Source organism: Bombus affinis, chromosome 13 (genome assembly GCF_024516045.1).
Source record: "Bombus affinis isolate iyBomAffi1 chromosome 13, iyBomAffi1.2, whole genome shotgun sequence".
In the NCBI taxonomy this organism is placed as follows: domain Eukaryota; kingdom Metazoa; phylum Arthropoda; class Insecta; order Hymenoptera; family Apidae; genus Bombus; species Bombus affinis.
Window position 1 is genome coordinate 6,906,319 of NC_066356.1, and position 25,004 is coordinate 6,931,322.

The 25,004-nt window shown below is 35.7% G+C and overlaps 4 protein-coding genes across 20 annotated transcripts; 2 read left to right on the forward strand and 2 right to left on the reverse strand.

Moving 5' to 3' along the window:
- The first annotated feature begins 421 nt into the window (after positions 1-421).
- Positions 422-3,060, forward strand: LOC126923364 (poly(A) RNA polymerase, mitochondrial). 5 transcript variants are annotated; one of them, XM_050736748.1, is made up of 7 exons: positions 422-640; positions 1,071-1,252; positions 1,362-1,589; positions 1,672-1,893; positions 1,974-2,182; positions 2,251-2,471; positions 2,543-3,060. In XM_050736748.1, the coding sequence occupies exons 1-7, from the start codon at positions 514-516 to the stop codon at positions 3,028-3,030; spliced, it is 1,677 nt and encodes a 558-aa protein (XP_050592705.1). In that variant the 5' UTR covers positions 422-513; the 3' UTR covers positions 3,031-3,060. The 5 variants fall into 5 exon arrangements, with proteins under 5 accessions (XP_050592705.1, XP_050592707.1, XP_050592706.1 ...); XM_050736749.1 differs by having other exon boundaries at positions 470-636; XM_050736750.1 differs by lacking the exon at positions 1,362-1,589 and having other exon boundaries at positions 426-640.
- Positions 3,061-4,423: 1,363 nt separating this feature from the next.
- Positions 4,424-12,520, reverse strand: LOC126923357 (RING finger protein 207-like). Of its 10 annotated transcripts, XM_050736732.1 has the most exons (11): positions 11,940-12,520; positions 11,789-11,846; positions 10,768-10,789; positions 10,453-10,701; positions 10,041-10,283; positions 9,233-9,381; positions 8,373-9,151; positions 7,645-7,989; positions 7,283-7,565; positions 6,822-7,211; positions 4,424-6,131 (listed from the first exon to the last, which is right to left on the reverse strand). In XM_050736732.1, the coding sequence occupies exons 5-11, from the start codon at positions 10,256-10,258 to the stop codon at positions 5,554-5,556; spliced, it is 2,742 nt and encodes a 913-aa protein (XP_050592689.1). In that variant the 5' UTR covers positions 10,259-10,283; positions 10,453-10,701; positions 10,768-10,789; positions 11,789-11,846; positions 11,940-12,520; the 3' UTR covers positions 4,424-5,553. The 10 variants fall into 10 exon arrangements, with proteins under 10 accessions (XP_050592689.1, XP_050592688.1, XP_050592687.1 ...); XM_050736731.1 differs by lacking the exon at positions 10,768-10,789; XM_050736730.1 differs by having other exon boundaries at positions 11,789-12,520.
- A 5,730-nt stretch (positions 12,521-18,250) lies between these two features.
- On the reverse strand, positions 18,251-23,187 carry LOC126923368 (uncharacterized). Of its 3 annotated transcripts, XM_050736757.1 has the most exons (5): positions 23,043-23,187; positions 22,543-22,776; positions 20,509-20,750; positions 19,906-20,289; positions 18,251-19,216 (listed from the first exon to the last, which is right to left on the reverse strand). In XM_050736757.1, exons 3-5 carry the CDS (start codon positions 20,746-20,748, stop codon positions 18,461-18,463), a joined length of 1,380 nt encoding a protein of 459 aa, XP_050592714.1. In that variant the 5' UTR covers positions 20,749-20,750; positions 22,543-22,776; positions 23,043-23,187; the 3' UTR covers positions 18,251-18,460. The 3 variants fall into 3 exon arrangements, with proteins under 3 accessions (XP_050592714.1, XP_050592715.1, XP_050592713.1); XM_050736758.1 differs by lacking the exon at positions 23,043-23,187 and having other exon boundaries at positions 22,543-22,855; XM_050736756.1 differs by lacking the exons at positions 22,543-22,776; positions 23,043-23,187 and adding an exon at positions 20,844-21,338.
- A 10-nt stretch (positions 23,188-23,197) lies between these two features.
- LOC126923376 (thioredoxin domain-containing protein 15) lies at positions 23,198-24,626 on the forward strand. 2 transcript variants are annotated; one of them, XM_050736768.1, is made up of 4 exons: positions 23,198-23,442; positions 23,523-23,725; positions 23,800-24,026; positions 24,109-24,626. In XM_050736768.1, the coding sequence occupies exons 1-4, from the start codon at positions 23,397-23,399 to the stop codon at positions 24,461-24,463; spliced, it is 831 nt and encodes a 276-aa protein (XP_050592725.1). In that variant the 5' UTR covers positions 23,198-23,396; the 3' UTR covers positions 24,464-24,626. The 2 variants fall into 2 exon arrangements, with proteins under 2 accessions (XP_050592725.1, XP_050592724.1); XM_050736767.1 differs by having other exon boundaries at positions 23,199-23,442; positions 23,511-23,725.
- The last annotated feature ends 378 nt before the right edge of the window (positions 24,627-25,004 follow it).

Sequence of the window (25,004 nt, forward strand, 5' to 3'; positions counted from 1 at the left end):
GTGATCTGGACAGTCGATATTGTTTTCTCATTTACTATGCGCATGATAAGTTACCGGCTGCATACACAGCATAGTCATTGACTGATTGACTATGAATAATTGATATTATTTTACGAAATAGAAGATCTGTTGTTGTTTTACACGACCGTTGCCAGCCAATTCGTTGCGTGTGGATTGAAAAAGCTAAACCCAACCCACATCGAATATATTGATGATATTCATTTTTAATTGAGTTATAATAGGTATTTCTTACAGCCTCACATATGCAGTTGTGCACTGGGCTTTAAGCTTGTTAAATTCTTGTTTATATACATATATGATGAGTTGAATATTAATTCTTATATTCGCCGTAACAAATCGCAGAAGACGTAAGAAACACTAATTTTTGTCCAAGTTGGTATTTCAGGAACTGAGACACGAAGTCCCATTTAATATCACATCTATCCTATTCTTGATCACTGGGATAATCACCACGTGTTTGGCGACGATTTGGCGCTAGTATAGAATCCAAAAATGGCGCTAGTTTATCTTATTAATAGTAATTTTAGTTTTGTATTAAATACATTATATTGTAAATGTATGACAAATATAAAAAGATTTGTAACGGAACACAATGTTATGAGATATTCCAAACAAGTTGGTATGCTTTCAGAAAGATAATTTTATAAAAAAATTATATTTCTAATTTCATAACCTTACTCGCAAGATGATAACATTCACTGATCGTATTATTTTCTCTCCTGTTTTTTTTTTCTTAAGTGTGCTTAAGTGTGACTCTATATTAATTGGTTCTTTTCCTTCATTATAATTTAGTTATTGTTTTATTCGTTTCTTATTTTATTTATTAAAGATTATCTTATTAACTGAAGCCTTAACATTCATTTGTATAATATAATATAATTGATAAATATCTAATATTTAATAAAAAATTATAAATAACTTAACACATATAATATAATTAATCTCCTTTAGTTAAATAACATAACAAATGTTATCAGCATTGTTATATGTATATTGTTCAATAAATATCAGTATTTAAAGCAGTATGAAGTAAGAAATATATTTTGTAGGTGCAAAAAAACTTGAAGATTATAAACCATTTGAGCAAATGCTTAAATTCAGACAGAATGAAGCAAAAAAATGTATTTTAGTAAAGATACATAATATGAAATATATTAGTGATCTTGAAAAATTTTGTAAACATTATGCAAATATTGTAAACATTCTTCCTTATTCTATAACGGATAATAAAGTAAGTGCAGACATCTGAAATTTTTATTTCACAGATCTTTATTTAAACATTATAATACACAATCTAATGAACTTTATATATAGTTTCAATATAGCATGATTATTTATAGAATTTTGTATTAATGGAATTACAATCAGCTGAAGATGTGCAAATATTTAAAGATATAGCTGCCTTTAAAACAGATGTAGAATGTATTCAAATTGTGTCACCATTATTTTCATTTGAATCACGAAATAAATTTAGTTCATATCAATCAAAAGAAGATATTACTTTATATTCCAACTTTAGAGTTCCAAAGTTAGATGAAGTCAGAAAATCACTGGAACAAGTAGATTCTGTAATGTATTAACATATTAAACTAAATTTAATTTTATGATTATAAATTACATATAATAATAGAAAACGTTTTAATGTTTTAGGTATCAGATCAAATGGTATCCCTATACAATGGTTTAAAAATTACAGATTTAGATACAAGGCTGAGATTTTATACTGCCAAACAAATTTCATATTACTTATCTATGTTATTTCCCAATGTACATGTGGTACCATTTGGATCCTCTGTTAATGGGTTTGGTCAAATAGGATGTGATCTTGATTTACTATGTAAAACTACTATGGATCATAGAAAAGTTTTAAATGTGAAGAAGTATTTTGACATATATGTATTTATGTTATCAGTTTTGTATATCTTTGATAAAAAAAATTGCTTTGTTTTTAGAGCTCCAAAAGGTTCTTTTCTATAGCACGAAAAATCTCTCTTACAGAAAGAGATGAACAAAAAGAATTCTTAGAAGTAGTAGCTACAATAATGAAAATGTGCATTCCTGGAATCAGTAATATAAAAAAGATTCTTGAAGCTCGAGTTCCCATAATTAGATTTTCGAACGTATATACAAATATGATATGTGACCTTAGTAGCACAAACACGTATGTAATAAATATATATTTTTCATCTTTTTGGGGTATTACAATAGTTTTTGAAATTATTTATACAGGGTTGCATTAAACATGTCCGAGTTGTTATATATATATGGACAATTGGATTGGCGCATTAAGCCACTTATTTTCACCATTCGTAAATGGGCAAGAGATGTGAATTTGACAAAAATATTTCCAGGTCAATGGATAACAAATTTTTCCCTTACTTTGTTAATTATATTTTATTTACAAACAAAAAATATATTACCATCTATAAGTGCCTTAAATAAATTTATAGGTAAGTGTGAACATTAAAAAAATTCTTTATATTCATTTATTGTATTGTATTTTTTATTTCTCTGTTTGCAGAACTCAATAAGAAAACCAAGAAAACAACAAACTCTAATTTTAATTGGTTTGTAAGCTGGCGAAGATCCATAAAGCATGTCAATGATGAAAGTTTGCAGAGTCTTTTATATCATTTTTTTGAATATTATAGTACTTTCGATTTTAAAACGCAAGCAATTTGTATAAAAGATGGAAAACTCAAACTGAAAAATGATTTCTCACCTCTTTATATTCATAATCCATTTGATACAACATTAAATGTCAGTAAAAACGTTAACTCAACTGAACTAATACGTTTGATAGATCACTTTCAAAAAGCATTTAATATAATGTTAAATTCAGCTGAAAAAGACATAATTTTGAAACTAATTAATTTAACACCAAACCACACAACAACTGATTATAAATTTAACGATGAAGAAACACAAATGAGACTTAAGCAAAACCTTTTTCCAACCATAACTAATATTAATAATTTGAACAAAATACAAGGGAATATAATAAAGTAATAATAAATATGGCATTTCATTTCAAATTAATTTATTTGTAACTGATTTTTCTAAACTTCACCTACCCTGTAAATATAATTTTGATATTAAAAATTTTGAAATTAGGAGATGGATAATGCAAAAATCATCATCATGTATTTATTCTTAAATTTAAGTAGATGTATGAAAAATAGAATAAGTATTTGATAGAAAAACTTTGATAGCGAAAAAAGAAATGAAAAATGTAAATTTACTTCTATATATTATCAAAGCTAATAAATCGTGCGTTACTTTACCTTATTAAGATAAAAATGACATAATTCAGATTACAATCTAAATACTAATGTTATAATATCATATGTATAAAACGGATAGATTTTATCGGATAGTAGTGTATATAAAATCAGCAAGTTTTTATAGTTAGCAAAATAAATTGTATGACGTCTTCATTTTAATATCTTTTATTATACCCCATATCTTTTTCTTAAATCTTATTAAAATTTGGAAATATAAGGCAAACTATGTTGGAAAAACGTATTGCACCAGTTCTGTAACGTAAAATCATGTTAGTAAATCCACTGCATTGAATAATGGAAATATCTATCGATAATTAAACGATTTTTATACTTCATAACTTGTATATTTCTCTATATTATCAGCAATTCGATATTTTTCATACATAATTAATCGTGTACACTTACTATAATTATAACTCATGATCTGTACGAAGACCGTGATATCTTAATTTTTTAACGATTGTATTTAACTTTCACGAGGAACCTTCGTTTTTCGTGGAAGCTAAGTATTGTGTATTTCTAAGGAAACGATCACCTCAATATTTGACACGTGTATGTAATTGTAAAAACATTTATCGCAATTATACTCCTATATAATTGAAGTACAATTTCAGACGATGGATCCTCGTGTGTTTGGCAAATTACAAGTACACTTGTAATTAGGCTGTCTTTTCTTATCAGGACAAAATGCTGTCACTTCGATTTTCCATGTACAATCGACGATTCGTTCATCGTTCAATTATAGGGATTGAGTGTACATTGTATTTGTTATATATAAAATTTGAATTTGTCATATATAAATTCTAATTCTTCTTTTTTTTTTTACGATTCAATTTCAATCGTTCACTTTACAAAATCCATTCCTCTTAATCCAATTCTAATTTCAAATTAAAGAATAATTAAACACATGATTTGAGCAGTATGGGAAATTATTTCTTTCATTTCCACTCTCCTTCTTCTTCTTCTTCTTCTTCTCCTTCTTGCTTATTTCCTTCTTATACTTTTTCATAGTAGGAGTAGGAGTAGTGATAATAGTGGTGGTAGTAGTAATAGTAGTAGTAGTAGTAGTAGTAGTAGTAATAGTAGTAGTAGTAGTAGTAGTAGTAGTAGTAGTAATAGTAGTAGTAGTAGTAGTAGTAGTAGTAGTAGTAGTAGTAGTAGTAGTAGTAGTAGCAGTAGTAGTAGTAGTAGTAGTAGTAGTAGTAGTAGTAGTAGTAGTAGTAGTAGTAGTAGTAGTAGTAGTAGTAGTAGTAATAGTAGTAGTAGTAGTAGTAGTAGTAGTAGTAGTAGTAGTAGTAGTAGTAGTAGTAGTAATAGTAGTAGTAGTAATAGTATTAATTAAATCGAAACTGTATGTATACCCACATATAGTTTATCGACGTATCCCTATAATTCTATTTTGAGCCTCTGAATGTTTATGCACCATGTAAGGATTGCATCAACAGTAAGAGTATCGTTTATTAATTTCTTTTTTCTCTTTTATATACGTATATGTAATAAGTATACCTTTTTTACGTATTATTTGACTATTGGCAGCAATATTATGACCTTCGGCCCTTCAAAGTGCAATCAAAACGCTGTTCGATAAAAAATTGAAGACTGCTCTACGTTGAAGGCTGGTTGACCCTGAAACAACTCTGACTAGACATACATGGGAGTAGAAATTACTCGATCAATTATACAAGATGATTATATAAACGTTGAAAACACTTCTTGGTCCAGACCGAGAAATAAAACATTCGAAAAATTTACAATGTCTCGTAAAAGTAAAAACATGCACTTGTCGAAGGTGCTTTAATCAATGGCAGTTTATAGCGATAAACGATTCCTAATTCGTAAGATCATCTTCGTCTGTGGTATTATATACATCACACGAAATGCCCTTTATGTTTATTATAATACCTCTAATAAAACGCTCAAAATACTTGGAAAAAAATCCTCGTAGTACCATTTTGCGTAACGATGTATTATTTTTTTTCTACCAATAACAATATGTTATCGATCGAAAAAGTACAGTCCTTCTATAATACTTTCCCCGATGTATGCTAGGCATTATTTTGGAGGGTATCGATTCCTTCCCGGATAGCCAAACGCAGCCTAACTACTCAGAACAGCCTAGTAAATACTTTTATTTCGATATAATTTTCCTTCTACTTAAAATCTACTTCCGCACTTTGGCCATCCGGGCTGGATACCTCTTGAAAGAAAGCTTCTTTGAAACCTTCACCGTGGCTTCCCTTGTGTCATTTTAATTTGTCTTGCTCTTTCGGTGATGACGATGATGATGCACGTGACGATGATGCAGGTGTGACCTTGTTTCCTGCACGGCCGCCACCAGTGTTCTCACGGTTTCCTCGTGCCCCTCGAAACTGTCCGTTTTCTTCAGCTGGCTAAGAGATGAGGCTCCCCCCTCGCTGGCCGTTACACTGCGTTTGCTTTTTGGCCGAGGAAATGTTTCCCAGGAACGCTGCTTCTGCACCAGAGACGACGACTTCGGTGTAGGCCCGATCAAAAGAACTATTGTTTTCCTGGGATCCTGCGCGGATTGACCTACCGTCCCATCGACAATACTCGATCGCCTGCTTCCCGAGCCAGTGGTACTTAGGCTGTCACAGCTCGCACGTCGACGTCTCCTCACCTCCGTCGAGGCCTTCTCATCCGCGTAGAACACATCCTCCGAGTCACTAGCCGGATACACCTTAGTTCCCTTGCCTGCAGGAATCGATTGCTCGTCAGGAACCGCGTGTACCTGAGCCTGAACTCGCTTCTTCACCTCTCCCATGCTGGACGCCTCCGAAATTCGTTGATATTCTCCTTCTTCCCCTGCTAGAAGTATGTGAATGATTTAAATGAATGAACTAGGATGATAAAATCAAATACGTCGTTTCATGCATCCTTCTTTGAGAAATTAGTTATATTAATGTTTCGGAGAACCGATGTTGTAAAATTAAAAGAAACAATGTAGCTAAGATATATGATTTTTAAATGATGTTTGATATGAAATGTTTGTTCTATTATGTAAAAGAATTTGAAGAATTTGGCATGAGAGATAGGTAATTAAATGATGAATTGAATTGAACCGTGCATTTACACACACATTGGTTTAATTAAAATTTTCATGATGTGCACTGAATGAAAAGAATCCTCGAACTGTGTAACTTGGAAGGAAGGTGGAAATATCATCCATCATCTATTAATTACATTGTTTTAAGTGGAACAGTACGTAGTAACCGCGTCAATTGTCAGTACGTTTGCTCCGAAACGAGCTACTCTGTGCATCAACTTATACCTTAATTAATTAGCCGGCGTGACTTTGAATGAAAGCGATACTTTGCCGCATTCGTTCCTGAATTGGGCGCGATAGTACAATAATTCTCGTGTACATTCATCAGGGTTTTATTTACATCGATCATAATGCTATCTACATAATCCTCTGAACTATCGTCAAATTTATAGCATCAAATTCTTTCTAGCATTATTTACTCGTGCATACAATCCTCACAGATCTATTCTTACCAGTCGTATGCGACTGTGGTTGCTGGGAATCCGTGCATCTTTCTGGTTGATCGAGTCCCTCGGCAGAATTATCTCCACTGCCACCCTTCAGAGATCGATACAAAGATCGTACTTTGCTGGCAGACCAGTGACCAGGCGGTGTTTTAGGCTTCGTACTATCAGGAGACTTCCTCGGTCGTCGGCTCTGACTGCGATCACGACTTTCCTCTCTTCCTGGCGATTTCTTACGATCTTCTTTACTTCTAGCTTTTTCGATCAATTGGCTAAGCATTCCTCTTTTCGAGTCCGTTGACTTGGCCGTTCCATAGACAATAATGTTTCCACTCGAATCCAGGACAGCTTCGACATCAGCGGAAGGAGTACGGCAACGTGTTGGTACCTCCTTCGTTTCTAAATGAAAAATTCACGTGGATCACGTGATAATCTTGAAATTGAAGTATATTGAAGTTAAGAGTAGATACCTTTCATGTAAAGCACATTATCTGCACTAGTTGCGCTAGTACGCGAATGTCGATGATCCTTGGTCGGGGCTTGGGTTTGCGGTTGCGGTGGTTCCTGCATTTGTAAACGTGCCAAGTGATCCAGTAACGCCTGCAGATGTTGATTATTGGCTGCATCAGAGGCTATCATGCTTACTTCACCAGCACTAACTCCGGTTGCGAAAGATTTTATATACGGTTCTAATTGTTGAGCAAGATTCTGCAATTGTTTTACCTGACTTCTCAATGATAGGATATCGTTCATCTGAATGAACAAAGGAATTCATCAATCGACGTATCTTCAAGGCGTTCAAGCTTTGCCAATAATAAAATCTAAATAATACCTGAGAATGGAATATTTCTTTTTCTATGTGAATTCTACATAACTGTTCATCCCAAAGTGTATCGAACACGTTTCTAAGACGTTCTAGTTCCATCTGATAATGCTCTAATTGTTGCTCTAGCACCCGACAATCCCTCGCCACCTGTTCATAACGTATGCCCAACGGAGGTGTGTTAGCTCTTCTCAAAACTGCCACATCACGATGTAATTCTTCTAAACGTTCCTTCACAGTGAGCAACTGCTGATTCAATTCCTTCAGCTGACTATCAAATGTTCGACAGTGACTGGAAAACGGTCCACCGTCGGTCCCGCTCTTGGTTGGAATCCTCTGAGCAGACTTGCTGCTCTGCTTGGAAAAGAAATATCTCACATAAACTCTGAGCCATTTCTTCCCAGAACGTCAGACGTGTATATAGATATATACGGGTCTGAATAAACTGTCTGATACTGACTACCACATCATCGGCTAAGAAACTAACAAGAAACGAAACGTTTTCACGTCTGCCGAGAACAGTCAATTTGCTACAAGAATGACTGTATTCTAATCTGGCTACTAACTACCACCATACGATTAAGTACAAGCCACATCATATATCGAGTAAAATCCTGTAAACAAAAATACTTACACAGAAGTGTGCGCGAGAAATGCAATGAAAAAGAAACTTGTAATATGAACGTAAAGATGGAATTCGTAATCGAGAGGTGGCCAGGCTAAATGTATCTAAGTACCTGAATCACTGGCGGATCCTGTTGTGCCGTCGTGTGAGTTTGTTCATATAATGATTCCTTCTGGGACTGACCAACGTACGGTTGCAGTGCGCGAGCAAATTCATTCTTATAATTAGTCTTCAGATGTGCAGTCAGCAGAGGTGGCCTCGATGGATATCCTAATTGCGCGACTCGACTTAGTCGTTCCAACATCGGATGGGCTAGCTCGAGAAATTGATATTTCGTCGCGCCGCTAGTAAAGGCAGTGCATAGCATTAAATGCATCTGCAGCACAGGAACTGCACTACCTAATGAAAGCAATTGGCTTCGAACCATCCTTTCCTTCGTTTCAAACTGTCGCTGCAATTCTGTCAGAGTACTTCCGTGCGTCTTCGTTATAGCCTCCTGCATTCCCTGACAGAAAGAATTCAATGTCCTTTTTTCGGAATCCAAACTATGTCGTAGTTCATCCAATTGTGATTTTAAAGCCAACGCTCCTTCTCGCACGCCAGCTTGCAGCTCACAAATGGAATTAACAGCTCGTTCCATCTTCTTCGAAGCCTGCTGCCAGGCACTTTCAATATCAATGCAGTGAAGCCTGGCATCCGCAGGAGTGTCACGAAAACAAGTAGCGCAGAGCATGCACTTGGCACTTTGACTATACATTATGTATTGTTCTCCGTGAGTCGGGCAACGACGTTGTGTATCTTTGGTGCATTTGCTCATATGTAACACCTCGTGTGTGGAGAACATCTTTGCACGGTGGGTATTCTCTCTGCAGTGTGTACACAAAGCTTGTCCTATATTCAAAAATAGTTTTAAGTTTCAAGGATAAAATAGTAAGATTATTGTTGTTACATTTATTATTGTTTGCTACTTGCCACATGTTGTACAAAAAAACATAGTAGACTTGTCCCGTTTATCACAGTTGGCACAAGGTGGATTCTCAGAGTTTGCCAACTCAACTAGCTGACGTATCAGCTGATCAGGTGGTGGTTGTTGTGCCCCATCTTTCAACTGTGTCTGTTGCCTATGAGCAGTAATATATTGTAAATTTGTGATAACAGGCAATAGAAAGTGTTAAGAATGTTATGGAAGATACTTCAACTCTTGCAAAAGAATATTATCATAAACTATATAGAAAAATTCTCAGAGAAGTCATATATAAAGAGAAAAGGATTTCAAAGAACCATTACAACAGAATAAACAATTACAATAAGATGAATCAATAAGAATTCCATTCTGAACGATAAATCAGAAACACGTACACTTTACAATAAAGAAATATGCCTAAACAAGTACTTACAAAACAAACATAATTTACAACTTATACAAACAATAAAAATAAGTTTAGCTATATGGGTTTTATTTCATATATATCTCAATGAAGTTAAACAAAACTTATCACACCTATGCATTCTACGCCACAAACATCAAAACAATTAGGAAATTTCATTCTTTAAACCCAAGATTATTGAAACAAAAGTGTACGAAGCAAAAGATCATCGTGGAGAAGGAACTGACAAAGACATAACAAATTTTGTCATTATGTTAAGACACAAAATTTACACAGAAACAGTAGAACTAATAGGAAATGTAATAACATGCACATAGTAGCCGAACCTAACCCAGACCTGGGATCGTCACCCACCCTAAGGACGCCATGCAATAACAGTCGTTGTTATCTACCCGCAGATGGGACAGGAGACTTTTCCCTCAAGATGAGGGCCACGGATGCAGCGAGCACAAAAGGTGTGAAAGCAGGACAGCAGACAAGGCTCGTTGTAATAGTCATGACAGACACCGCAGATGAGAGGATTCCTAGGCCCGCCACCGGTTACACCTGTCGTACCATCATTCTCGCAGACGTCGATGCCGTCGACCGTCGTCCCCGCCGAGTTCGCCATCGTCGGCCAAACCAACGGCGGCCACCTGGAAACCAGAATCCAGAACGTGCTTCACCGACCACCACCTTAGTACCCTCCTTCATATTTTTCTTTCTTTACGGTTACTTCACTATCAAAATTAAATCACTATTTAATAAAATCAAATAAAATGCAACGTGCAACTACTTGAAATGATAAAAAGAAGGACTGTTTACCCTAAGACCGTTGGCCTGCCCGCCGCAGAAAAACCTGATAGGTAGTTTATCGGCTCGTCATTCTGACGTAGTATGGTGGGCGCAAACCCCCAGTTTGCGCCTGACGATCGGCTCTGACGTCACTGAAATGGCACCAATCTCACCCCCTCCACTAAGGATGATACGTACACATAGAAAAGAGGACGGGCTGCTGCTGCTGCTGCTGCTGCTGCTGCTGCACGCGCTGCTACGTGGTAAGGGTGCACCAGCCTGTATATAAGGTAACTGTGACGTAAGTGTGTAGGGGTAGTGATGCACATACGTGTATGCACTCACAATGGATATTTGACCCTTTCTCCTACAAATTTTCAAATAATTTTATTATTTCTATAAGAAATATGTTTGAAAATTTGAAAAATTTGTTTATGTAGAATCTTATTTAAGCATTAAACATTTTTAAGAGCTATCTTTGCATATAATGGATACGTGAATAGTGATGCACGAATGTACGCCCACTGATAATGGGTATTTGACCCCTTTTTCTACAAATTTTCAAATAATTTTATTGTTTCTATAAGATATATATTTGAAAATTTGGAAAAATTGTCTACGTATAATTCAAGATCTTATTTACACATTGGAAACTCTTAAAAACTTTTTTTGCATGTAATAGATACCAAAACAGATATGTATATAAAAACAGAGAATTTAAACTCTCTGAATAAAAATTCATAATAATCGCTCGAAACTTACAACCTGTAATTTAATAATCACTTTAAATAAAATAATAAATAATTATAGATATAATTTAAATAATAAATAATTACAAGTTTCGTTATCATCTGCAAAATTCTAACATTTTCAAACACGTGATAATCGTGAGACACGATAAAGCAATCGATAATGCATCGTTCGGTGATGTAAGATACTGTAAAAGTTGTAAATAGCAAAACAAACAATAAACGGCATTTTTCGCTTGTCCCAGAACTTCAGAGTAATATCTTCTGCCAACGAGCAAAGATGAGTATCATATTCATCTTCACTCATAAGTAATAGCTAGGGTTGCATATGGCAATAAAATAGTGTTGCGTTAACTGGCTGGGATTTTGCTTTGTTAACTGGCCATCGCTATCCCCACTAGTTCTTTAAACTGATTCCATGCCTTTGGTCTTAGACATATACGTAAAATAAACAAATATGTAAAAAATATGTGTGGGTATTCGTATCTCATTTGTCTTCTATCAAGAAAAAAGATACTTGAGATTTTCTGTAACTAGTTAAATGAAATCTTAACCCATGACCAGAGTCAAATACTGTATACATTTGTAGGCTAGATCTATATGGGTAGAAGCAGCACCTCGACGTTCTCACCCCTCAGCACCGCCATCATTCGTTTTCTGCACTTCTGCAGGGACCTACATATACATTGATATATAAACCCTTCAGAAACCACATTGATCAACTGTATAAGTAGAAAGGCACAGAAAAGTAACGATTAGTCTACTAACACAACTAATAAAGTGTAACCTAAGTAGAGATTTGTTTCATTCGCTAAGTATTACAACGAGTATCATATTTTGAATATTGTATATATATATTTTTTTATATTATATATATTTTGTGCATTTTTATAGTTTTAAATTTTCTTTAAGTGGATCAAAATTCGCAGTCTACCGATGATATTACAGATACTACTGCCTTCAAAGTTCACCTTAGAATTTATTTACATTTATTTTTTGAAAATTAAACATTGATTATTTATGTAATGGAAATAGGAAATCAACAAGAAATAGAGTTGATCAATCTGACTTCTGAAAGATTCATATACAGTAATAATAAGAAAATCATTCGATCCTCATTATGTATATCACGACAGGTTGCCACTATTCAGATACAGTTTGACGAACAATGCCCGATAACGATTATGCATTTGAAGAAAACATATTTTTAGTGATATCGCGATATCCTTTTTCATCGTTATGATAATCTCGTTTTCATGAAATTATTGTGAGATTTATGAAATACTATCGTAACTTAGTGGTGAAAAGGTGAACTAATTTCTCTAGCTCTTCTTGTGCACACTAGTGCCACAGACGAGGTACAGAATAGACGTGACATTCAATGCATTTTTGTTTTGGAGATCACTCTATCCCCATAATATTTTCGAATCGCATGCGACGTTATCGATTCAGTATAGTAGCGGTTCCTATGACATTACAGATAAGGGAATATAGGACAAGACATTTTACGCGTGAAGTAAATGTACTACTCTATTGTATTCCAACTGTATTATGATACAACTGATTGGAAAAGTAATTTCGTGCAAACCGTTCATCTGCACCGGTCAAAAAATTGGGCGCGCAAACGCGTCGGCAAACGCGAGTTCTTTACACCGGACATTAAAAATATTTTATAAACAGCTTACAAATTATAATTTATACAGATTATAATTTACGATTCGATTGTGAATGATTAATTGGATTGAACATGACTAATCGTTTCTTTGACCAATCGTTTCTTTGACCAATCGTTTCACCGATTCTGTTATCCTAGATCCTATTAGGCTCGAATGTCACTTGTTCGTTTTGAAACAAGTACCTGTCTGGAGGTTACACTGTCTATAAATGCATACACTAAGGCACCAAACCTCCCACTTCAACCGTAAAATATAATAACCGTAAAATCACAAGAATCATTGGAAAATTCAAGAAACGACAGGATCCTATGAGTTCTTTCAATCCGCGGGCATCCGCCTACATTCAAGCATGACATAGTTTTAAGTAAAATAAATGTAAATTTTATATTATATTATTTCTATTACATTGCCTACATGTATATAATATTTTGTCGCATACGTAATATATACGTCATTATAAACCATATAAACAATACATCTACAATATTATATACATTTAAAAGTGTTATACCATCTAATATAGCATAGCTTATGGGTAATATGTTACTTTATATTATAAAACTAAATTTGATGTAAATTACTGTATATTCTCACAATTTCATTGAAGAAATCAATATCATAAAGAGAATCCTCCTGTTTTATCATTCGCCCTTAACTGTCGTTACTCTAAGCCCTCATCCTAGCATTTCTTCACAAATTAGGAACAGGAAACATACAAAAATTTCGAAATATATTTTTGTTTACATATTAAATGTAAATGAACATTCAAAGTGGGAATAAACAAGTAAATATTTATAACTAACACAAAATATTTAGAAATACGAAAAATTTTCAGAAGCATTCACAAAAACCTATATAAATTAATCAAACAGCCTCCGTTTTTCATTTTAAGTCATATCGTCTGTATTTGTTATGTGACATATCAGCCCCTCTGCATATATTATCAATCGTATCATCTGTCTTTGTCGAATACTGTAACGGTGTCTTTCTATCGCCACTCCTATCGTTTGTCCTTGTCGCACGCTATCACCCTTCCTGTCTGCGGTCATCATGTACTGCCATCTATCAGGTAGTGAAGGGACTGAAACTTGGAGCATATATGGATAGATGGCAAAACGTGATATGTCCGAACACAAAACTGGAGCTATATGATCTGAAACGTGTGTTGGATAAGCCATGTGATGGCATCTATTCAAAAACGGCCCAAGTTATAGTTCCTTCGATATGTATTAGATGACGGGACGTGGCATATCCATAGACAAAATTTGAGTTACTTGATCTGAAACATGAGTTGGACAAGCCATGGGGTGCCATCACCTTATAGCGCTCCAAGTTTCAGTTCCTTCGCTATATAATAGATGGCAGCACATGCCTTGATCGCAGATAAGAAGGGTGATAGTGTACGACAAAGGCAAACAATAGGTGCGCCGATAGAAAGAGAGGTCTACAGTGTGCAACAAAGACACACAATACAAACAAAACAGACGATACAATAGTAGAAACAAAGAGCACAGCGCGCGACGAAAATGGACTGAAGTGATGAAAGTGTGGGATTCCTTCCAAAGATTTGTTTTATCTAATAATGTTGGGAAAATCTACCGTATATATTGTAATACCCAATATAATTGACAATTAGTCTTATGGATATTTATATAATATTAACAAAGGTCTACAAAAAAAAAAAGAAATAAAAAATACTAAGATATGTACTACCTACAACATATATCGCATCGAGAAGGAAACCATTAAGAATAATGTACAGTAATAAAATAAATATATAACATAGTGTAGTATCGGAAAAGGATGGGATTAGGATAATTTAGATTTGTAAAATTCTCCTAATACTATTTATTAAGATAAATAAAAATAACAAGGATTAATTGGACAGAGAACGATAAATGTTCAACTTGAACTAAAACACAAAAGTCTTATTCCGCTCAAATCACTCTCTATAACTCTCGTCTTCGGCATCCGCACTCGCACGCTCTCGATTCTCAACCCATACTGCGCGCCTTTTGCGTTCGTTCTCGCCTGCGTCTTAACTAACATTGTCTTTAGCGTCTCTTTTGTTTTTTTCCCCGCCCTATAGCGCACGTGTCCCGAAAACGCTCGTGGCCAGGGTCACGTAGGCCTTTTAGACGAAACTGTTCAGTTGAAAAGATCGACGATACATTGCTGTACCCAACGACACCGCGGTTCTCGCAACATTGTATACGGTTCGGCCGATATCTTAGGCCTTTTGTCCACGATACTACACTCGGCCATTCCTGACAAATCACATCTGCCCTCAGATGTGCTCATCACTGTTCTCACTATCATCACTAACACCAATGTTCCACCACTTCATGTGGTCGGCTGCGGTGGAAGTCGTGCGCGGTCCCTCGTGTTCGCCTTCTCGTTGCACTACGTAACGGTCATTTCGCAGGACTTTCACCACACGGTACGGCCCAAGGAACTTTGAATGCAGCTTTAACCCAGGACCGCCTTGCGTCCTCTCGATCGCCACCAGATCTCCTGTTTTGTAGACTGTCGCCTTCTTGCGTCTCTTGTTGAACGTTTGTCTATTGCGGGTTTGAAGCTCCTCGATCCGTCTCTTTGCTATTTCACGCAATTGATCCCGTTCTTCCTGGAACATTGCGACCCATTCATCTTCAACTAACTGCCTCATCTGCGGATCGTCCCGCATTCTCATCCGCGTGCCAAACAGCAACTGGAACGGAGTAACGCTAGTGCTTCTGCTGGGTGTTGCGTTGAGGTATTTTTGAGTTTTCTCCAGGTGCTTGAACCACTCGCCTGGCGTTGGTGCAGATAACTTCGTCAACAACGGGATAAGTATCCGGTTTACTCTTTCTACCTGACCATTGGCCCGCGGAATTCCAGTTGTAGTTCGCACGTGCTCTATGCCTTCCTCGCTACAATAGTCCTCGAAAGCACCAGCTGTGAACGCCGTCCCACGGTCAGAGATGATCCTTCGCGGATTCCCGAAACAAACAGACTGTTTTTCCAAGCGGCTGATAACCTCTGCAGAACCCGTTGATTTGGTGGGGTACAACCAGACGAACTTGGTGAAAGCATCGACCACTACGAAGATATGCCGGTAGCTTTTCTTTGTAGTGGGTAACGGTCCAATATGATCGACGTGATACGTGTCGAACGGCAATTCTCCCTTGTCGATGGTATTTAGCAACCCTTCCTTCTTCCCTTGCTTTCTCTCCGCAAGGATACAGTCGATGCAACTCCGCACCACCCTTTCCACTTTCTCGCGCATTCCCCCTTGACTGGGACTGTTGTTTCTCTCAACTCTGGCCGGCTTCGCAACCGACTTCGTCCTTCGGCTCTTCTGCTCCTCGTACGCGATTAGCCTCTTCCTTAGCTCCTTGATGGATGCAGCACCATACAGCATAGATTTATGGACCTCTTCGTCTATTATCCCGTCTATGATGTACTCTACTTTGACTTCTTCCTCTATATCGGCATGACTGGCTATTTCCAGCATGCGATACATGTAGGCCAAGCACGCCTCGTCGCTTTTCTTTCTCGTCCCACTAAGCTTTTGGTGTACTTGCCTACTGTTGGACTTTCTGGAGAACTCTCTGATTAGTCCCTTCTTCAGCTCATGCCAAGTCCTGGCATGGCACTCGAAGCTTGCGAATATTTTCGCCGATCCCCTCAGCAGCTTCCTCGCGTAGACTGCCTTCTGACCGTCCGACCACATGCACGTGTCCGCGACTTCTTCGAATGATTCGAACCATCGCTCCACGTTTTCACCTTTGTCGCCGCTAAACAATTCTAGTGCGTCTTCGACATCTTTAAAGCTTAATACCGAGACGGTGCATGCCTTTTGGCGATATTCATCGCGGACCGAGCACATCGCTCGCGTACCTCTCTTATGTTTTATTACCTCTTTCCTATCTTCTTCATCGTCACTTTTGTCGTCGCTCTCTTCTTCCGACGATATATTGTTCCCTTCCAGGGCCGCCTGTAGCCGTGCGCGTAATTCGGATTTTCTCCCTGTGACCTTTAACCCCAAGCTAGCGAGGCGCGCTCTCAACTCCTTCGTCCTCAGCTTCTCGAGGTCTTCGTCTCCATCCTGATCGCGCTCAGCTCTCTGCCCACTCCTTAGGTTTCGCTGATTTACCGATTCCTCATCGCGCTTCGATTCCTTCGAAGTTGATTGACCAGCCTTATACGCTCGGTTCAGCCTGGCCATCAGCACTGACTTCGAGCCTGATATCGGCAGATTCAGACTTGCGAGCTTATTTCTTAGCTCCTCCAGCGTCGAAACCTCTTCAGTCGAAAACTGTTCCTCTTCACAATTTGCCATTTTCAACTCTTTTTTTTTCAGCACAATTAGTTCCGTTAAACGTGTCGTTCTCTGTCTGGTTTCAATCCCGGCTGAGCCCCCAATTTGTAGTATCGGAAAAGGATGGGATTAGGATAATTTAGATTTGTAAAATTCTCCTAATACTATTTATTAAGATAAATAAAAATAACAAGGATTAATTGGACAGAGAACGATAAATGTTCAACTTGAACTAAAACACAAAAGTCTTATTCCGCTCAAATCACTCTCTATAACTCTCGTCTTCGGCATCCGCACTCGCACGCTCTCGATTCTCAACCCATACTGCGCGCCTTTTGCGTTCGTTCTCGCCTGCGTCTTAACTAACATTGTCTTTAGCGTCTCTTTTGTTTTTTTCCCCGCCCTATAGCGCACGTGTCCCGAAAACGCTCGTGGCCAGGGTCACGTAGGCCTTTTAGACGAAACTGTTCAGTTGAAAAGATCGACGATACATTGCTGTACCCAACGACACCGCGGTTCTCGCAACATTGTATACGGTTCGGCCGATATCTTAGGCCTTTTGTCCACGATACTACAATAGTGTTCCTTATTTTTATTATATAGCTAATATGCTATGACATATATCGTATTCGAAAATATTAAGGTTCGCTTTGAAAAACTGATATGCAGTAGTAAAGTAATAAATCGACCTAACCCCAATCTAGTTTCAATTAATTGAGGAGATTTGTTTAATTTAGTTTATTTTTCAGGCCCATTTTCTCTGTATTATTAATAATCGAAATAAATCACGATATTTAGCAGATTAATTAAACTATAAACTTATGCAATATTTACATAGGCGACTACCAATTTATTATTAGACAAAATAGGTTTTATCGAACAAAATGAAATTAAACTACAAAGCGACAAATATGCTTTATCCATTCTTACCTTGCTATTTTATACTCTGGTTAATAATACATCTCATTACGAAATTGAGATTTAAATTAACTTCCAGAATAGTAGAGAAAGAAACGAAGGACCGATAAGGATCAAGGACAGTTACGATAATTTGTCATTTGCAATTGATCCTAAACGCATATATCAACCATAAAAAAGCGAACTTTCCAACTTGATTTATTTAAAAACAAAGAATTTTTTAATAAAATATTTATCATTTCACTTTTCTAGACATCAGCATTAAAGACTAGAAATTAACGTTATTACAACGACGATACTGATTTTTTGCTCGTGTTCCTACAATATCTATACAAATTTTCTAAAAATTGAATTACAACAAATTGGTGCTAATCAATGAAAGAATGAACGTGTTATCCGTAACTGATAGTATATCCCATGGATATCATAAGTGTCTCTTTAATAGCAGGATGTAGCTGTTTCTCTATGTATCTGGTCAAAGCCTGGCTGGCACCGCGTAAAAACACATCTTCCATTTCTCTGGCGACGTGTTCTTTCGACTGCCAACTTCTACTATCGTTTTCAAAGTCAATTGGGAAAATATTATCCAACGTTTCATCGATATACAAATGTCTGGTTTCTTTCGGGGCATCGTTTTCACTTATCTGATAGCTATTTTCTCTTTTAACGTTCGCCTTTGATTCGCTGTTGTCGTCTAAATTTTTCGGGAGAATCTTCGTTATATTGTTCAAGTTGCTTTGCCTCGTTTGATATTGTTCGGTGCAATTGCCAGTTTCGTTGGTTTTCGACCGTTTACTGGTCAATGCTGTTGCGAAATCTTCAGGAGTAATTGTCTCCGTAGATCGTAATATCTTCATGGGATGACTGCTGGCTTCCTGACCACTTTCGAAAGATCCTGGAAAGCGGCGAACGCTCGAGGAACTTACGACAACGTCAGATTCGACCAGGGCTCGCTTTTCTCTTGGTGGAGATTTAGTGAGCCAAATGTTTTTTCTCCATATTCCTAATTTCGTAAGAGGCGCGCTTACGATACGAGACTGGCGAGTTTCGTTTGGTATAACGATATCTACTTCTTTTGAAACACCCACCAATTGACGTGGTTCCGCTGCTTCATAATCATCGTGCAACGTTAGGGGCAGAAGCCCATACTGAAAAAGATTAAATGTTTTATTCTTGATACAGCAGAGATTAAAAGTCAGTTAGAGGATAACTTATCAATACCTGAGCACTTACAATGGCTATAAAAAGTATTTACATATCATTGTATCTATTATAGCATTTATATGCTAAAGGGTTAATTAGGTCCAGAGTATATTAAATTCTGTATCATTTGGTAATACTTTCGTATAAGTACAGAACTTGGATATTACGAGGATGAAATGTAGAAGTTGATAAAAAAACGCTCCAGTGGAAAATAAGGGGGTGTACCCATAATTTTTGTAGCCACTGTATCATAGAAAACTTTTATGGATATATTGTATGTGTATTTTTGATATATTAGAAAATTTCATTCTCTCATTTTATCTGTGAAGTGAGCCACCACTTTTACGATTATATTGGTAAAGTTTGTTGCTAATAAGATTTCAAATTTTTTCCTATAACATAAATAATATATTCAGAAAAGATTTCTATAAGTGTTCGCGTGTCTTTTTGAGCTTCTATAGACCACAGATATTTACGCAGTCATAGTTTTATGAAAAAGATTAAAGAAATGGAACCTAAGCAACAATATGTTGTTACGTGTTATATGTAATCTCTATATTTTTGCACTTTTAAGTTTCTCATAAATACATCAATATCCGCAGTCTACTTGTTAGAAGCGAAATAAATGAATTACCTCGTCTCGAGGTGGATAAAATGGAGGCCACTTGTCTTGTCTTTTAATTTGCTTGTCTAAACGCGTAGGGCGACAACCGTAAGCGTAGATAGAAGCAAATCTGGGCTCTAAGAAGCTGGACTCCGTTCGAATGCGCATCTGTCCTCTACCACGAGCGATTGGACTTGTTAAAAAGTCAACACCAGCTCGTCTCAATCTTAGAGTCATCGTACAAGATTCAGCAGGTATAGGTGGCTGATGATCCCGTGGCATTAACGAAACTATCCCAGAGACGGATAAATCATTAAACATGACTCGAGTCTGCAGAGAATTGTTGCTAGGCTCGTAAATACATTTTTCGACCCTGGCCCATGGATTTCCGGTGTTTCTAGCACCTTGTGCCAACTAAACAGCAGAGAACTATGTTAAGAAGAAATTAATGTTTAGAATTCTTTTTTAATAATAAAGTTAAAATATAAGTTTCCCCCTTTAAAGCTTTTGACAAATCTCAACTATTCTGTGTGTATAATTTGATACAGAAAAAATTCAATTTTCCATCCGAGGCTTGTTTGAAGCTCTTATCTTTGATGTAAATTTGAATGCAATTCACGTAATAAATATTACTTTAACAGCAATCCGGGAGACTGACATCTCAAGTGGTACAGAACGGAGTTCTTGTTGATAAAACATTCCCGCTTCCTCCTCTTCGAGTCCTTTCCTTCTACTCGAGTCTTTGTGAAGTGCATCTAGGGCACGTTCCAATCTTCCACCACAGGCTTCCCAATTGCCGATGTTCGAACGAGCAGAACTGATCGATGAATATGTCAGTAGCAAGATCACTGATATCTTAAAGGCTGACACCATCTCTGTAAACGACAGAAGAAGTGAAGTAGCATGGTTATAAAATAATTTCCAACATTTATGCAATTACACATAATCACATAAATATCACTGCATACGTTTCAATTTCAACGTGATAAGACTGCTACCGTAAATCGTAATAAGAAGAAAAAGATCTGCAGATTGCCGAAACATAAAATACTGAAGGTAAAAACTGATAAAAATCTAGCATTTAGACGAGGAGAAAAGTAGCCAGGTCATTGTCCTTTCTATGTTTCTGTGATAAAGACAACTGCAATGACACTTTCAAAGCTCATAAAAAGGCAAGAAGACGCATCTACGTGTAGTGGCATCATTAAAATATCTCAGTAGGTATATCCTGTAGAAACTCAGTGAATTCGAGCCGCTGAAACAGAGCATGAATGCGTCTTCCTTCCGTCTATTTCAGCGACAATCGAGTGAAACCAGGAAGCACAATTTGGACGCGAACTGCCTCTATTGTATTCACCGATTATTATTAATTCTTCCGAGTAACTATCGAATTAGTCGCACTGATATTCCAAAACGCTACAATATATTCCAATCTTTTCCTTAATATCTAGTTAAAAAGAAATACCGTAAAATAAAAAAAAGATCTACGAAATTTTGTAAAATGTTATCAATTCTTGAAAATACAAGTTTCACAAAACTTGCAACTGAAAAATCTTACACAAATTCAATGCTATCAAACGCTTCTGTTGTAATATCTAATTTTTAAAAATGCTACAAAATAAAGTAATATCCGCAATATTTCTAATCCATAAAAATGCAATTTTCACTTTTGTCAAGTTCCAATTGGGAAATCTTATACAAAATCAATGCTATTTGGCGTTTCGTACAAAACACGTTGACTTCAGTATTACAGGTTGTTAAATGGTGGACGATGTTATAACACGAAAAACAATACGATTTCCCAGCACAGATGCAACACGAGTTTCTCAATTTCCTAATTGACCGATATTGAAACGCTGTAGTGTACGTAGGCGTAGTGTTTCATTCGGGTACACGCAACCTTTTTACGGAATCTCAAGTACGAAATCTTATTGTTTAGACGGAACGTATGAATCTTGGTTGGCAAGGTGAATAAGGCCAGCACCACTATTTTTGTATGCTAATGCGCGATTCGATGTTGATTTCATCTGCTGGTGCTTTCACGCTCCGTTAACCGGCACTCTAATGTCGATTTTGCAATTTTTTTGCCAGGGAGTATTCATATCTTCGTAGTATCATCTTTTCTACCTTAGTTCCTGTGCCATAAGCTGTATATTTCTTTGACAAAACTTTGAAGAATCCACTTTAGAAAATACTATTATTGTAAATTCTAATTATCTATATGAATGATCAGTTCCAGAAAAAGAGAGAGAAAGATTAAAAAAAAAAAAAAAATAAAACAAACTTAGACAATTATTTTCATCCAGATTTGTTCTCAGATAAATTCTTTATATCAGACAAAATTGTTAAAGTATACAACGACGAATGTAATTTTTATTATCTGTAATTACTATATAATATTATATATAATATTATTGTATTAATTAACATAGGGATAATTATTAATTATTTCTGTAAAAATTATATATCGATAAATATCAAATGACATCGAGTAAGAGTAAAGTAAAGCGTAAGGGAAAGTGCAAAAATTTTCTCTCTAATATAAAGTAAAAAAAGAAAGAAAGTATATACTTTGATTATTACCAGCAAAAAGTAGCAGCTAAAATAGTGCATGTCAAAGTAGTGAGAAGTATGAATTAAAATTTATACATATACGTATGTACTTACTGAAAACTCGATATTAAATGACGAAAAATTTCGTACAAATTTTCTGATTATTCCTTCAGGAGATGGGAGTACTCAGCTTGCACCTTTGGTGTAAGGCAGATCGAATAACAATGAAAGTGGCTAGATACGCGAGGCAACTCCTACTCTTAAGTCTTTCTTTCTTTCTTCTTCCGGTGGTGCGTGGAATACACTCGAAAGCAACGAGCTTGATCGCAGCATCGCGTGAGATTTATTCTTTAAATTAACGATTTCATAATTCACAAATGAATCAGTAATTATGGTATGGTAATCTTTAAATAAATAAGCATTTACACGCTTTAATATAATGTAAACAAATTCATATGTTAATGCAATGTAATATAATAAATAAAAATATTAACATATATATATAATTAAATTGAAATGTTACACAAATTTTTTAAAAATTGAATTTCCGATTTTTTAAATCTATGGTTTGATATTGTATAATATCATATTCTGATTATAGATATCAAACTTACATTAATACAAAAGCATAAAAATAATTTCGGATTGTATTTCATACTTCACACTTCAAGTGATTATAGTGAAATTAATCGGGCGAATTATAGATAAATTGAAATTGAAGGATACGCGATCGATGCGACCTCAAACAGTCTATCGCGGTATCCCTCTATTTCTTAATTGAGAATGGAAATAAACATGATGCATCAACTTGCTTATTACGTGTGTGATAGTGCGAATTATGCTGCAATTACGAACATTCGTTAGATATCATGTGTTTATAGGAAAACGTCCAAGTTACTTGTGAATTGAATCACCTTCAAAATTCCTAACAGAAACACACGAACAGTTTTCTAGGTTATGTACATAAAATGTTTTTTTCTCAAAGGAATTTGTGTTTACTTATTATAATTTTAGGTGAGATATTCATATATTTTATTGCACTTTCTATCATAATACAATTTCAATCTTCCCTATCTGCTTAGTTCATGTGATAGGTGTTTTCGCACGAATGGACAAATGCGAGATGCTAGAAGTAATTTCGTTCAAAAATTCTGATCGAGAACCTGAACCTGATACGGGGAACATCAAATATGAAGAAGAGAATAAAATTATCGAAGCGAACGTGACAATAAACAATTCAACTGCTAATGTGACTAAAGTCAATTGCCTAACGGATAAAGTCTATGGACCAGTAGAAGTAACATAATAAAATATTTGAGAATGTTAAATTTAAAATGGAAAGGAATAAATTACAAGCATTAATTATTTCAGATTGTTAATGCAACCAGATTAATGAAATTATTAATCTTAGAACCTGGACCATCAAACAAAAGTAGAAATGATAAAGAAGGCAGACTTTTACCAGGAACTTGTGTAATAGTATTATTTTATGCTAGGTGGAGTATATTCAGTAGTCAAGCTGCACCCCACTTTAATGCATTACCACGTTCATTTCCACATATTAAGGCAGTGGCATTAGATGCAATTAAATACCAAAAGTAATAAGTACAATAAAGTAAAACAATTTATTTATATGATTAAAAGAAGTCTATAAACACTTTGCATTTTCCATGTTTTTAGTTTTAATGCTCAATATGGAATTGTTGGAGTCCCAACATTAATGCTTGTTCACAATGGAAAACCTGTAGCAAAATTTAATTACACTGTTTATACATTGGAAGCTTTTGCAAGATTTATAACAGAAATAACTAATTTACAACCAAATGGGTCATTATATGTTACATCTTTGGATTTTGCTGGCCCTGTTTCTAGTACACCTTCTAATGGGACAGATTATTGTCTAGTCCTTTCATGGATCTTTATTACTGCATGTGCTTTATACTTCACATCGCAAAGCAGGTGGTGGCAACAGTTTGTAGAATTAATTCAAAATACATGGCGTGAAAGTAATGCTCAACACGAGCATACTGATTAGAATATAAAAAAGGACTATCTTATATTCCATACAAGAAATTACGTCATGAGATACAAACATAAGATCTTATTATTAATTCGCATGATATTCTATGCAGTATAAATGTTAAAAGAATGTAAATATACTTCGATAAATAAGTAAAATGTACGTTATTTAAAAAAAACACGTAATTAACAATTCTTTTACCTTCCTCCAGTATTCATAAAATTATCTATGCTACAAATTTTGGATTTTGCACATGAGTAATATACATTACGATCAATTTATATACTATAATAAAAATATTGCAAAACTTAATTTTTAGTGATAATAGAAATTATAAAATAAGCTACGGGAAGTTTCGTAATTGTGAAGTTCAAACGGAACACACCGCGCGCCTTTTGTCAATTGAGCATCTAATTTATTTGCAACAGTTTTCAATTGTTTTAACACATGTCTGCAATTGCAAATGGTCTGACATTCTCAAAATAGGAAATACAACGATATTATGATAATTCGTGTTACAGTGAGACAATTATTATGTTGTATATGATAAAGCTTG